At 45.1% G+C, this 13,661-nt stretch overlaps 1 protein-coding gene across 3 annotated transcripts in view; it reads left to right on the top strand.

Annotated features, from left to right (window-relative positions):
• The window catches only part of glyr1 (glyoxylate reductase 1 homolog (Arabidopsis)), a 58,597-nt gene that overhangs the window by 562 nt on the left and 44,374 nt on the right, over positions 1-13,661 (top strand). For all 3 annotated transcript variants that reach the window (XM_070901019.1, XM_070901018.1, XM_070901017.1), the window contains exons 3-4: positions 2,027-2,106; positions 12,618-12,741. In XM_070901019.1, the coding sequence (XP_070757120.1) occupies positions 2,027-2,106; positions 12,618-12,741 (204 nt within the window). The remainder of the gene's footprint in view (positions 1-2,026; positions 2,107-12,617; positions 12,742-13,661) is intronic.

Genomic DNA, 13,661 nt, shown 5'->3' with positions numbered 1-13,661 from the left:
CATTACAACGACAGCTTGTATTTATAGAGTGCCTTTAACATAGTAAGGAGCTTCACATGAGTATTATAAAACAAAATTTGCATCTAGCTGTCTAAGGAGAAATTAGGGCAGAAAAGAAGTAGGTTTTAAAGGAGTAGGAGTAGAGGTAGGGAATTCCATAGCTTTGGGTCAAGGCAACAGAAGGCACTTAGTAACTAGTTTAAACAGTCCATCAAAATTTATCAGTTTTGTAAAATTTGTTTAGTTTAAGGAACAATTAACGTTTGAGATTTGGATGTGCTTCCATGTTTTGAATGTATTTTTACACAAAAGTTAGACCTTTCGGTCTGCAATCTAGTGTTGACACCAGTCCTTTTTTGGCTGGACAATGCATTTCTGTAAGTTGTCTTTCATTTGTGTAAACCAGGCTGTAAACTTTAATTTTTATTCCTTGTTTTCAGTAAATTTTTGCTGCTGTGTTTTTAGTAAAGTATTAAAACCAGATCTCTGACCAGAAAACCACTATGGTCTTGAAATGAAGATTAATGCCAGCAGTAAGGAGAGGAACAGCTGGTCCTGGGAGTTGATGGAAAAATATGAAGAGCTGCAGAGTGAGCAGTTTTTGATGAGCTGCAACATTAACTGCCTAAAATAGGGTTAGTGGGAGGCATTCAAGCAATTGCAATGTGGCTTCAAAGAGAAATATAAATTTGCTAAAACTGGGACCATGCTCAGTAATGCAAGTTGTTCTGGAACATAATGCTGTTGGTTTGGCTTCTGCTCCAAATCAGAAATCTACTTATAGACTGAGGGAGTTCTTCCGACTCATATGAGTGGCAGCAGAGCTGGGACAAGGCGTGAGCTGGAGAGACAGTATAAAAATAAACATAAAATATAACGTCTCAAAAACATAATGTTTCTAATTAACTAGTCAAAATTACTAACCGATAGCCCAGCAGAATAAATAGAAACTAGTTTTTAAAAAACTGGAAAGCAAAGGATTGCCTCAATAGAAACTGATACAAAAACTGGGTACAAAAATGAATGCAAAATATATAATAGAAATATTGATCATGAGTCAGTCACAGAGAAACTGGAAAATAGATGCATTAAATCCTGCAATAGGGAGAAATGCAACCACATAGTAATTAAAAAAAATTGTTCCAATAGAATTTTTAAGACATTTTTCTGAGCTGTACCTAAACCTTGCCTTGTCTTGTTTTGGACCTGATTAAAGATGGCAACCATATTTATCTCTTTATCCAGTGTAAAAGTCTTGGTGTTAGGCTAGGATTTTGTCAGTGAATTAATGAAACTCGGTTGTGAAGTTTTAAAAATGTTTTCCCCCCCCAAAAAACTTTTAGGGAGATCAGTGTTTTACTCAGTAAAACTGTAGGATCAAATTCTCCATAGGTTATGCCATGCAGGTCAATATGGTGTGTGTGAGCAGGTGACTAAGTCAGTTACTGGGTAGTTAATAGGTATAACTGAGCAAGTAGTGCAAAAATATGTAATCTTGAAATTGGTTAGTTGGCTATTGTCGTGTTTTTGACTTGCACAATGTCTGATGTCCTATTCTGATGGGTTAATTACATTCTTCTAAGAAATTGCACTTTCTGCAGGACGTGAAAATACCACTTCGTGGATTTATCAAATCAGTTGATTAGTAAAAATTTTAGCGTACAGGCGGTACTGTATCTATAAAAGGAATAAAGCTGGATTTGAACATGTCGGCAATTTAAGACTCTTGCTTTCAAACTAGTATATTAATATAATGCACAGTTCTGTTGCAGTGAACGCTGTATTTGTGACATTTAGTGGAATGTAATAATGGTCATACAGTAAATTATCTTCAAATTGTTGTCAGCAGTATCACCAATGGGCATAGGACATTTACTGCTGTGCTGATCGGTAGCAACCATTGTAATGACCACCGTAACTTAAATAATTCTAACTTTTTTTCTCTTGGGGAACATTGGTTCGTATTTGTGTCTGTATAACCAATTTACAATGAATTATCAGTATTTGAACTTTTTTCTTTTTTAAGATTGTTAATCCGCCCAAAGACCTAAAGAAACCACGGGGGAAAAAGTGCTTCTTTGTAAAATTCTTTGGAACGGAAGACCAGTAAGTAGTTACTTTATTTTTTTTACATACACTTGAAAAGGCATAGTTCAATATTCTTTATTAAGATTGTCTACTGGGTAAGCCATGGGCCAAATTGGAGGATGTGTAGTAAAGATGAGATGGAGCACCCTATTTTCCTCAAAGATTAGCAAGAAGAAAGAAATGAAAAAAAATTGATGTTTTAAAAAAAAATCCATCTATTGATAATTAATTATTTCAACATCAAGTGAATAGACAATATTCAACCTGACACCTGCATTTTAGTTTTTAATTTTTCAACACGAGCTCAAACAGCTTTTTGAATCATAGAATCATAGAAATTTACAGCACAGAAGGCGGCCATTTTGGCCCATCGTGTCTGCGCCGGCCGACAGAGCTATCCAGCCTAGTCCCACTTTTCAGCTCTTGGTCAGTAGCCTTGTAGGTTACGGCACTTCCAAGTGCATATCTAAGTATTTTTTAAATGTGGTGAGGGTTTCTGCCTCTCGGACAGTGAATTCGAGACCCCCACCACCCTCCTGGGTGAAAAAAATTCCCCTCAAACCCCCTCTAAACCACCGACCAATTACTTTAAATCTATGCCCCCTGGTTGTTGACTCCTCTGCTATGGGAAATAGGTCCTTCCTATCCACTCTATCCAGGCCCCTCATAATGTTATGCACCTCAATAAGGTCTCCCCTCAGCCTCCTCTGTTTCAAAGAAAACAAACCCAGCCTATCCAATCTTTCCTCATAGCTTAAAATTCCACAGTCCAGGCAACATCCTCGTAAAACCCCTCCAGATTTGCACTATTTTTGTGTGAAGAAGTGCTTCCTGACTCCATCCCGAACGGTCAACTCTAATTTTAAGGTTATACCCCCTAGTTCTGAACTCTCTCCTCTTTCCCCCCTCCCCACCAGAGGAAATAGTTCCTCTATCTACCCTGTCAAATCCTTGAATCACTTTAAACACCTGAACAGTTCACTTTCCTCGAGCACTGTCACTATCCCTTTCAAAACTCCTGCTTACACCCCCAATCCAAAGAAAATCCTCAAACTATCCATCTTATCTAATAAACCCATTTCTAAACCCCCGCCCCTCAAGATCCTTGAAAGTGGTGTTGCCTCCTAAATATATCCTGAAACTCTCTTTTTGAACCTTTCCAGTCGAGCTTCTGTCATGTGTCACCACTGAGATCACTATGGCTACAATCATAGATGACATTCAAAATGACTGACTATGATGTCTTATATCTCCTTGTCTTCCTCGATCTTTTCCTAGCATTTGACATGGTTTATTATGATGCTCTCCTTCACTGCCACTTAATTTTCCAACTCTGTGGATGGTGGGTCTCTGCTCTTGACTATTGGATCACAGCCAGTATATCTCCAACAATCGCCTTGCTTCCCTTCCCATGCCTTCACCTCTAGAGCCCCTCTAAAGGACCTATCCTTGGCCCATCCTTCCTCATTTTCCATTTCTCCACCACATTTCTGATGTCAGACATCAAGTCATGGACAAGTCACAAATTCCTTCATCCGAATTTCAGGAAGATCCAAACCATTTCTTTGTCAGCTGCCTTAAACTCCCTGCTTGCTTTAATGCTGATTCCATATCTATCCCTGGCTTTTCACTTAGGCAGAGCAAGAGCATACTGGATATGCTGTTTAATGCTGAGCTGAGTTTCAAATCTCGTATCCTCTCCATCATAGAAACTGCTTGTTTTCATCTGCGTACGTTGCTACTATGCCACTGAACCCGATCTCCACCTTTTTGCAATCTCTAGGCTATTATTCAATGTTCTTAGTTTTGCTCTGTAAAGTGCCTCATGTTTTATACAACCTCTCTGCCTCAATCTTGTCTATCCCTTTCATTATTTTAAATGTTTCTATAAGATCCCCCCTCATCCTTCTGAACTCCAACGAGTAAAGACCCAGTCTACTCAATCTATCATGATAAGGTAACCCCCTCATCTCCGGAATCAGCCTCGTGAATCGTCTCTGTACCCCCTCCAAAGCTAGTATATCCTTCCTTAAGTAAGGTGACCAAAACTGCACGCAGTACTTCAGGTGTGGCCTCACCAATACCCTATACAGTTGCAGCAGGACCTCCCTGCTTTTGTACTCCATCCCTCTCGCAATGAAGGACAACATTCCATTTGCTTTCCTGATTACCTGCTGCACCTGCAAACTAACTTTTTGCGGGCGGCCAGAGTCGGGCGCCTAGAAAAAGAGGTGTTCGACCTGGAAGCCCGTCTCGGTCAAGTCGTCCAGGACCCGGCCCTGCGGACGGTGTACGAAGCGAAGAAGGCCGCGCTGAAGGACCTGCAGCTCGTCGGGTCCCGAGGCGCGTTCGTGAGGTCGCGGATCCGGTTCCTGCGGGATCTGGACCGCGGCTCCCCCTTCTACTCGCTGGAAAAAAGGCAGAGTGTCCGTAAGCAGCTCTTGACGCTGCTGGCCGACGACGGCTCTCTCGTCTCGGATCCGGAGGGCGTCAACAACAGGGCCCGTGAATATTACGGGGCTCTGTTCTCTCCGGATCCGTCCAGCGAGGAAGCGCGTAGAGTTTTGTGGGAGGACCTGCCGAAGGTCAGCCCGGAGGGCGCCGAAAATCTGGAAGCTCCGCTAAGCCTGGCGGAGCTGACCGGTGCCCTCGACCGGCTCTCGAGGGGAAAATCCCCGGGGCTGGACGGGCTGACCGTGGAGTTCCACAGGGCGTTTTGGGACGTCCTGGGGAGCGACTACGCGCGGGTCCTGGGGGAAAGTCTGGTGACCGGGGAGATACCCCTCTCTTGGCGCAGGGCAGTCATCGTCCTGCTGCCTAAGAAGGGCGATCTCCGCCTCCTTAAGAACTGGCGCCCGGTCTCCCTCCTCAGTACGGACTACAAAATCTTCGCCAGGGCGATGTCTGCTCGCCTTGGTGCCGTGCTGGACCACATGATCCACCCCGACCAGTCCTACACGGTCCCGGGCCGGACAATCCACGATAACATCCATCTGGTCCGGGACCTCATCCATTGTTCCCAGGAGGCTGGTCTGTCGGTCGCCTTCCTATCCCTCGACCAAGAGAAGGCGTTTGACAGGGTGGATCACGACTATCTGCTCGGAACTCTGCGTGCTTTCGGGTTCGGGACGCATTTCGTCGCCCGGATCCGACTTTTGTACGCCGCCGCAGAGTGTCTGATTAAGGTTAACGGGTCCCTGACGGCGCCCCTTCGCTTTAGGAGAGGGGTGCGCCAGGGATGCCCCATGTCCGGCCAGTTATACGCCGTTTGCGTGGAGCCTTTCCTGCGCCTCTTGCGGACGAGGTTGACGGGACTGGCTCTGCAAGGGCCGGGCGTGGAGGTCGTCCTCTCGGCTTACGCCGATGACGTGCTCCTCGCGGTAGAGGATCCCGCTGACCTGCGGAGGATGCGAGAGTGCCAGGAGATTTACTCGGCCGCGTCCTCCGCCAGGATCAACTGGGAGAAATGTTCCGGACTTCTGGTGGGTCAGTGGCGGGTGGACTCCCTGCCGGAGGAGCTCGGGCCTTTTGCCTGGAGCACGACCCATCTCCTCTATCTGGGAGTCTACCTTAGCCCCGACGAGGGAGCCTGGCCGGCGAACTGGCAGGAGCTGGAGGCCAAGGTCGCCGCTCGCCTAGGGCGCTGGACAGGACTGCTCCGAGTGCTATCCTACAGGGGTCGAGCGCTAGTCATAAACCAGCTGGTGGCCGCAATGCTGTGGTACCGGCTGGTCACTTTGACCCCTCCCCCTGCGTTTGTCGCCAAGATACAGAAGAAGCTGGTGGACTTCTTCTGGAACAACAGGAAGCACTGGGCCTCTGCCGCGGTCTTGAGTCTCCCGCTTGAGGAGGGCGGTCAGTCGTTGGTGTGCGTCAGCGCCCAGCTCGCGACTTTCCGTCTTGGCATATCGTCTTGCCGTCCGGAGGAGGCGGGGGTCCCCGATGGAGGGCACTCTACGCAGGGGTCCTCCCACTATTCATCGGGGACTTGGCCTGGAGGGTGGTGCACGGAGCAGTGCCGTGCAACAAATTTTTAAGCCGGTTCACGGACTCCCAGGCCGCCTGCAATTTCTGCGGTCTGGAAGAGTCCGTGTTCCATGTTTTTATGGAATGCACAAGGTTGCAGCCCCTGTTTTATTATTTGAAGGGGCTGCTCCTGAAATTCTGGCTGCACTTCAGTCCCACTCTCCTGATCTTTGGGCACCCTGTGCGGAGGGGAGCGGGTAGGTCCGAAGGCCTCCTCGTAGGACTGCTCCTGGGCACGGCCAAGGGTGCCATCAGCCGGTCCAGGCAGCGGGCGGTCGAGGGGGTCGTTCAACCTGACTGCCTGCCTCTCGTCCGCTCTTACATCCGGTCCAGGGTGTCCTTGGAGATGGAGCACGCGGTGTCCACCGGTACGCTCGCGGCCTTCCGCGAGAGGTGGGCACCGGAGGGACTGGAGTGCATCATCACGCCCGGCAACCAAATTTTAATTTGATTTTACGTTTTAAAGTTTAATTTGTTTTAAATGCCGGTGCTTTTAGTGTCCCCTTCCCTTTTATAGGGGGCACTGGAAAATTGTGATTTTAGTGCCCAAAAAAAAAGAAAGAAAAACTAAAAAAAAAACAAAAAAAAGGAAAAAAAAGGGCCTTGTAAATGTCTGGTGTGTCACCCAGGTCGGGTGTCACGATTTAATGTTTTATGTTTTGCAGGTAGACTCTAAAAGAGTTTCATGCACAAGGACCCCCAGGTCCCCCTCTGCACCGCAACATGTTGTAATTTCTCTCCATTCAAATAATATTCCCTTTTACTGTTTTTTTTCCCAAGGTGGATGACCTCACACTTTCCGACATTGTATTCCATCTGCCAAACCTTAGCCCATTCGCTTAACCTATCTAAATCTCTTTCCAGCCTTTCTGTGTCCTCTACACAACCCACTTTCCCACTAATCTTTGTGTCATCTGCAAATTTTGTTACACTATACTCTGTCCCCTCTTCCAGGTCATCTATGTATATTGTAAACAGTTGTGGTCCCAGCACCGATCCCTGTGGCACACCACTAACCACCGGTTTCCAACCCGAAAAGGACCCATTTATCCCGACTCTGCTTTCTGTTCGCCAGCCAATTCTCTATCCATGCTAATACATTTCCTCTGACTCCGCGTACCCTTATCTTCTGCAGTAACCTTTTGTGTGGCACCTTATCGAATGCCTTTTGAAAATCTAAATACATCACATCCATCGGTACACCTCTATCCACCATGCTCGTTATATCCACAAAGAATTCCAGTAAATTAGTTAAACATGATTTCCCCTTCATGGATCCATGCTGCGTCTGCTTGATTGCACTATTCCTATCTAGATGTCCCACTATTTCTTCCTTAATGATAGTTTCAAGCATTTTCCCCACTACAGACGCTAAACTAACCGGCCTATAGTTACCTGCCTTTTGTCTGCCCCCTTTTTTAAACAGATGTGTTACATTAGCTGTTTTCCAATCCGCTGGTACCTCCCCAGAGTCCAGAGACTTTTGGTAGATTATAACGAATGCATCTGCTATAACTTCTGCCATCTCTTTAATACCCTGGGATGCATTTCATCAGGACCAGGGGACTTGTCTACCTTCAGTCCCATTAGCCTGTCCAGCACTACCCCCCTAGTGATAGTGATTGTCTCAAGGTCCTCCCTTCCCACATTCCTGTGACCAGCAATTTTTGGCATGGTTTTTGTGTCTTCCACTGTGAAGACTGAAGCAAAATAATTGTTTAAGGTCTCAGCCATTTCCACATTTCCCATTATTAAATCCCCCATCTCATCTTCTAAGGGACCAACATTTACTTTAGTCACTCTTTTCCGTTTTATATATCTGTAAAAGCTTTTACTATCCGTTTTTATGTTTTGCGCAAGTTTACCTTCGTAATCTATCTTTCCTTTCTTTATTGCTTTCTTAGTCATTCTTTGCTGTCGTTTAAAATTTTCACAATCTTCTATTTTCCCACTAACCTTGGCCACCTTATACGCATTGGTTTTGAATTTGATACTCTCCTTTATTTCCGTGGTTATCCACGGCTGGTTATCCCTTCTCTTACTGCCATTTTTCACTGGAATATATTTTTGTTGAGCACTATGAAAGAGCTCCTTTAAAGTTCTCCACTGTTCCTCAATTGTGTCACCGTTTAGTCTGTGTTTCCAGTCTACTTCAGCCAACTCTTCCCTCATCCCACTGTAGTCCCCTTTGTTTAAGCATAGTGCACTCATTTGAGACACAACTTTCTCATCCTCAATCTGTATTACAAATTCAACCATACTGTGATCACTCATTCCGAGAGGATCTTTTACTGGGAGATTGTTTATTATTCCTGCCTCATTACACAGGACCAGATCTAAGATAGCTTGCTCCCTTGTAGGTTCTGTAACATACTGTTCTAAGAAACAATCCCGTATGCATTCTATGAATTCCTCCTCCAGGCTACCCCGTGCGATTTGATTTGACCAATCGATATGTAGGTTAAAATCCCCCATGATTACTGCTGTTCCTTTTTCACATGCCTCCATTATTCCCTTGATTATTGTCCGCCCCACCGTGAAGTTATTATTTGGGGGCCTATAAACTACGCCCACCAGTGACTTTTTCCCCTTACTATCGCTAATCTCCACCCACAATGATTCAACATTTTGTTCATTAGAGCCAATATCGTCTCTCACAACTGCCCTGATATCATCCTTTATTAACAGAGCTACCCCACCTCCTTTCCCCCCTTGTCTATCTTTCCGAATCGTCAGATACCCCTGTATGTTTAATTCCCAGTCTTGGCCACCCTGCAACCACGTTTCTGTAATGGCCACCAAATCATACCCATTTGTAATGATTTGTGCCTTCAACTCATTTACTTTATTTCGAATGCTGCGTGCGTTTAGGTAGAGTGTTTTAATACTAGTTTTTAACCATGATTTTTAGTTTTGACCCTTCCTGCAGCCCCTTTATATTCAGTGGCCCTTTTTGTTTTTTGCCTTGGAAAAGAGTGACTAAAGTAAATGTTGGTCCCTTAGAAGTTGAAAAGGGGGATTTAATAATGGGAAATGTGGAAATGGCTGAGACCTTAAACAATTATTTTGCTTCCGTCTTCACAGTGGAAGACACAAAAACCATGCCAAAAATTGCTGGTTATAGGAATGTGGGAAGGGAGGACCTTGAGATGATCACTATCACTAGGGAGGTAGTGCTGGACAGACTAATGGGATTGAAGGTAGACAAGTCCCCTGGACCTGATGAAATGCATCCCAGGGTATTAAAAGAGATGGCGGAAGTTATAGCAGATGCATTTGTTATAATCTACCAAAATTCTCTGGACTCTGGAGAGCTAATGTAACGCCTCTGTTTAAAAAAGGGGGCAGGCAAAAGGCAGGTAACTATAGGCCGGTTAGTTTAACATCTGTAGTGGGGAAAATGCTTGAAACTATCATTAAGGAAGAAATAGCGGGACATCTGGATAGGAATAGTGCAATCAAGCAGACGCAACATGGATTCATGAAAGGGAAATCAAGTTTAACTAACTTACTGGAATTCTTTGAGGATATAACGAGCATGGTGGATAGAGGTGTACCGATGGATGTGGTGTATTTAGATTTCCAAAAGGCATTCGATAAGGTGCCACACAAAAGGTTACTGCAGAAGATAAAGGTACGCGGAGTCAGAGGAAATGTATTAGCATGGATAGAGAATTGGCTGGCGAACAGAAAGCAGAGAGTCGGGATAAATGGGTCCTTTTCCGGTTGGAAATCAGTGGTTAGTGGTGTGCCACAGGGATCGGTGCTGGGACCACAACTGTTTACAATATACATAGATGACCTAGAGGAGGGGACAGAGTGTAGTGCAACAAAATTTGCAGATGACACTAAGATTAGTGGGAAAGCGGGTTGTGTAGAGAACTCAGAGAGGCTACAAGGAGATTTGGATAGGTTAAGCGAATGGGCTAAGGTTTGGCAGATGGAATACAATGTCGGAAAGTGTGAGGTCATCCACCTTGGGGGAAAAAAAACAGTAAAAGGGAATATTATTTGAATAGGGAGAAATTACAACATGCTGTGGTGCAGAGGGACCTGGGGGTCCTTGTGCATGAATCCCAAAAGGTTAGTTTGTAGGTGCAGCAGGTAATCAGGAAGGCAAATGGAATGTTGGCCTTCATTGCGAAAGGGATGGAGTACAAAAGCAGGGAGGTGTTGCTGCAACTGTATAAGGTATTGGTAAGGCCGCACCTGGAGTACTGCGTGCAGTTTTGGTCACCTTACTTAAGGAAGGATATACTAGCTTTGGAAGGGGTGCAGAGACGATTCACTAGGCTGATTCGAGAAATGAGGGGGTTAACTTATGATGATAGATTGAGTAGACTAGGTCTTTACTCCTTGGAGTTCAGAAGGATGAGGGGTGATCTTATAGAAACATTTAAAATCATGAAAGGGATAGACAAGATAGAGGCAGAGAGGTTGTTTCCATTGGTGGGGGAGACTAGAACTAGGGCTGAGTCCACGACCAGATCAGCCATGATCTTATTGAATGGCGGAGCAGGCTCGAGGGGCTAGATGGCCTACTCCTGTTCCTAATTCTTATGTTCTTATGTTCTTATTATGTTTCTCTGCCCTCCACTTTTACTCATCTCCTTTCTGTCTTTTGCTTTTGTCTCCTTTTTGTTTCCCTCTGTCTCCCTGCATTGGTTCCCATCCCCCTGCCATATTCGTTTAACTCCTCCCCAACAGCACTAGCAAACACTCCCCCTAGGACATTGGTTCCGGTCCTGCCCAGGTGCAGACCGTCAGGTTTGTACTGGTCCCATCTCTCCCAGAACCGGTTCCAATGCCCCAGGAATTTGAATCCCTCCCTGCTGCACCACTGCTCAAGCCACGTATTCATCTGAGCTATCCTGCGATTCCTACTCTGACTAGCACGTGGCACTGGTAGCAATCCTGAGATTACTACTTTTGAGGTCCTACATTTTAATTTAGCTCCTAGCTCCTTAAATTCGTCTTGTAGGACCTCATCCCTTTTTTTTACCTATATCGTTGGTACCAATGTGCACCACGACAACTGGCTGTTCACCCTCCCTTTTCAGAATGTCCTGCACCCGTTGCGAGACATCCTTGACCCTTGCACCAGGGAGGCAACATACCATCCTGGAGTCTCGGTTGCGGCCGCAGAAACGCCTATCTATTCTCCTTACAATTGAATTCCCTATCACTCGCTCTCCCACTCTTTTTCCTGTCCTCCTGTGCATCAGAGCCATCCACGGTGCCATGAACTTGGCTGCTGCTGCCCTCCCCTGATGAGTCATTTCCCCTCAACAGTACTCAAAACGGTGTATCTGTTTTGCAGGGGGATGACCGCAGGGGACCCCTGCACTACCTTCCTTGCACTGCTCTTCCTGCTGGTCTTCCATTTCCTAGCTGGCTGTGGACCCTTCACCTGTGGTAAGACCAGCTCGCTACATGTGCTACTCACATCATTCTCAGCATCGTGGATGCTCCAGAGTGAATCCACCCTCAGCTCCAATTCCGCAACGCGGACCATCAGGAGCTGGAGGCGGACACACTTTCTGCACACGTAGTCGTCAGGGACACCGGAAGTGTCCCTGAGTTCCCACATGGTACAGGAGGAACATATCACGTGACCGAGCTCTCCTGCCATGATTTAACCCTTAGATACACTTAAATTGGCAACAGCAATGTTAAAGTTTACTCACTGTTATAGAAGAGAAAAAAGAAAAACTACTCGCCAATCACTTACCCCCTTGGCTGTGACGTCATCTTTCTGTTTCTTTCTACTTTTTTGCCTTCTCCCTGTAGTCTCCAGAAGTTGGAGATTAAATGTGAAGCTTCTGCTAACTGATACGAGAAATATAACAAAGGGGAAAGATAGAGAATGTTCTCTCTCATCCTTCAAACTGTGTACACTATTTCACTTATACTGTTAATCCAATGTTGTTAACTTTTACAATAATAACCACATAGAACTAAGATATGGTGTTGAAATTGCTCTGCAATATTAATAGCAAATGTGTTTGTAGTAAAGAGAATCCGGTAAAGGGTGAGAAAGCAATTGGCCAGAAATGAACCAATTTAATTGTGCAGTTACTACAAATACTTCTGACATTTGAGTAGCTTTGTAACTCCGTGCAGTCGAAGCTGTTTAATTAGGACCCCTTTTTTTGGTGGAAACCAATTTTCCTAAATTAGCTGATCATGCGTGTTACAATTCAGGTGCCTTCCTGAAACTTTCTACTTGTGCTTGACACAAAAGTCATCTTCAATAGGTATATTCCCAGTGCAGTAACAAAAGTGATGAGGCACAGAATAGTTTATTGTTGGATATGCCATGAAAACAGTTGGATACTGTAACAAGACACAACATATATTGGGTATGTATTGCTTGATTTTAATGGCAAAAACCAACGAGCGGTAGCCATTTTAGAGGCTTTATAAATGTCACCCGTTGAAGACATAGAAGTTCAATTCAAGGGAGGTGAGTCTAAAAATTGACTGATTTTGTTTTGTTGCAGTGCGTGGATCAAAGTTGACCAACTTAAATCATATCAGCTTCACAAGGAGGAAATGGTAAAAATTACCAAAGGGAAACGTTTTCAACAGGCAGTGGATGCAGTTGAGGAATTTATTAAATCCAAGGTAATGTGTACCATTGTTTAGCTAGTGGATCAAAAATGATCACTGGATTTTGTTTGAGAGAATAGTTCAGAGTTTCACATTAGTGTGCAATTAAACTGAAACTCTAGCATCAAACTGGTTTCAATATAAAGCTCTCTTGCATTCCAGGATCAGGGAATGGTACTTTAAATATGTGGAGATCCTTCGAGCTTCCTGATAACATTTTAAACCTACCTGGAGTGTGCTGATGCTCTTGGTTACGTGTTCTAAATATTTAAATCTCATTTGCTGTGAGTGGAGCTCAGAGCATGTATTTAAGCACGTATGCAGAGAGTTCTCTCCATGGGTGATGGAATTGCAGTTTGAGCTAGACGGCATGAACGTGTTACTAAAATAAAAACAGAAAATGCTGGAAATACTCAGCAGGTCAAGCAGCATCTGAGGAGGGAAAGCCGGTTTTAATATTTCGGGTCCTGAAACAATGGGCTAGAAATTGCGGTCGGAGGCGTATCTCCGGGGTACGCCTCCGACCTGTGAAACCTTTGCGAGCCTACCTCCAGGTGACCAGGCTGCGAAAACTTGCGGTCTCAGGCTTCCAGGCACACGGCTGCGTAAAGGCCCATAGATCCCAGAGACGCAGCTGGTTCGGAAGCGTCACTGGGCTCACATGGGCCCGGTCCTCCAATCACAAAGGAGAATTACATTACAATCATTTACGAAGGGAATCCCCTAATAACATAAGAAATAGGAGAAGGAGTAAGCCATACGGCCACTCGAGCCTGCTCTGCCATTTAATACGATTATGGCTGATCCGTTCATGGACTCCGATCCACTTCCCTGCCCGCTGTCCGTAACCCCTTATCCCCCTATTCAAGAAACTCCAATTCTGTCTTAAATTTCACAGCTCTCTGAGGCAGTGAATTCCACAGATGCATAACCCT

The sequence above is a fragment of the Pristiophorus japonicus genome, chromosome 15 (assembly GCF_044704955.1).
Source record: "Pristiophorus japonicus isolate sPriJap1 chromosome 15, sPriJap1.hap1, whole genome shotgun sequence".
NCBI classification, from domain to species: Eukaryota; Metazoa; Chordata; class Chondrichthyes; family Pristiophoridae; genus Pristiophorus; species Pristiophorus japonicus.
The sequence above is the reverse complement of the archived record's forward strand: the minus strand, read 5'-3'. Positions and strand labels throughout refer to the sequence as shown.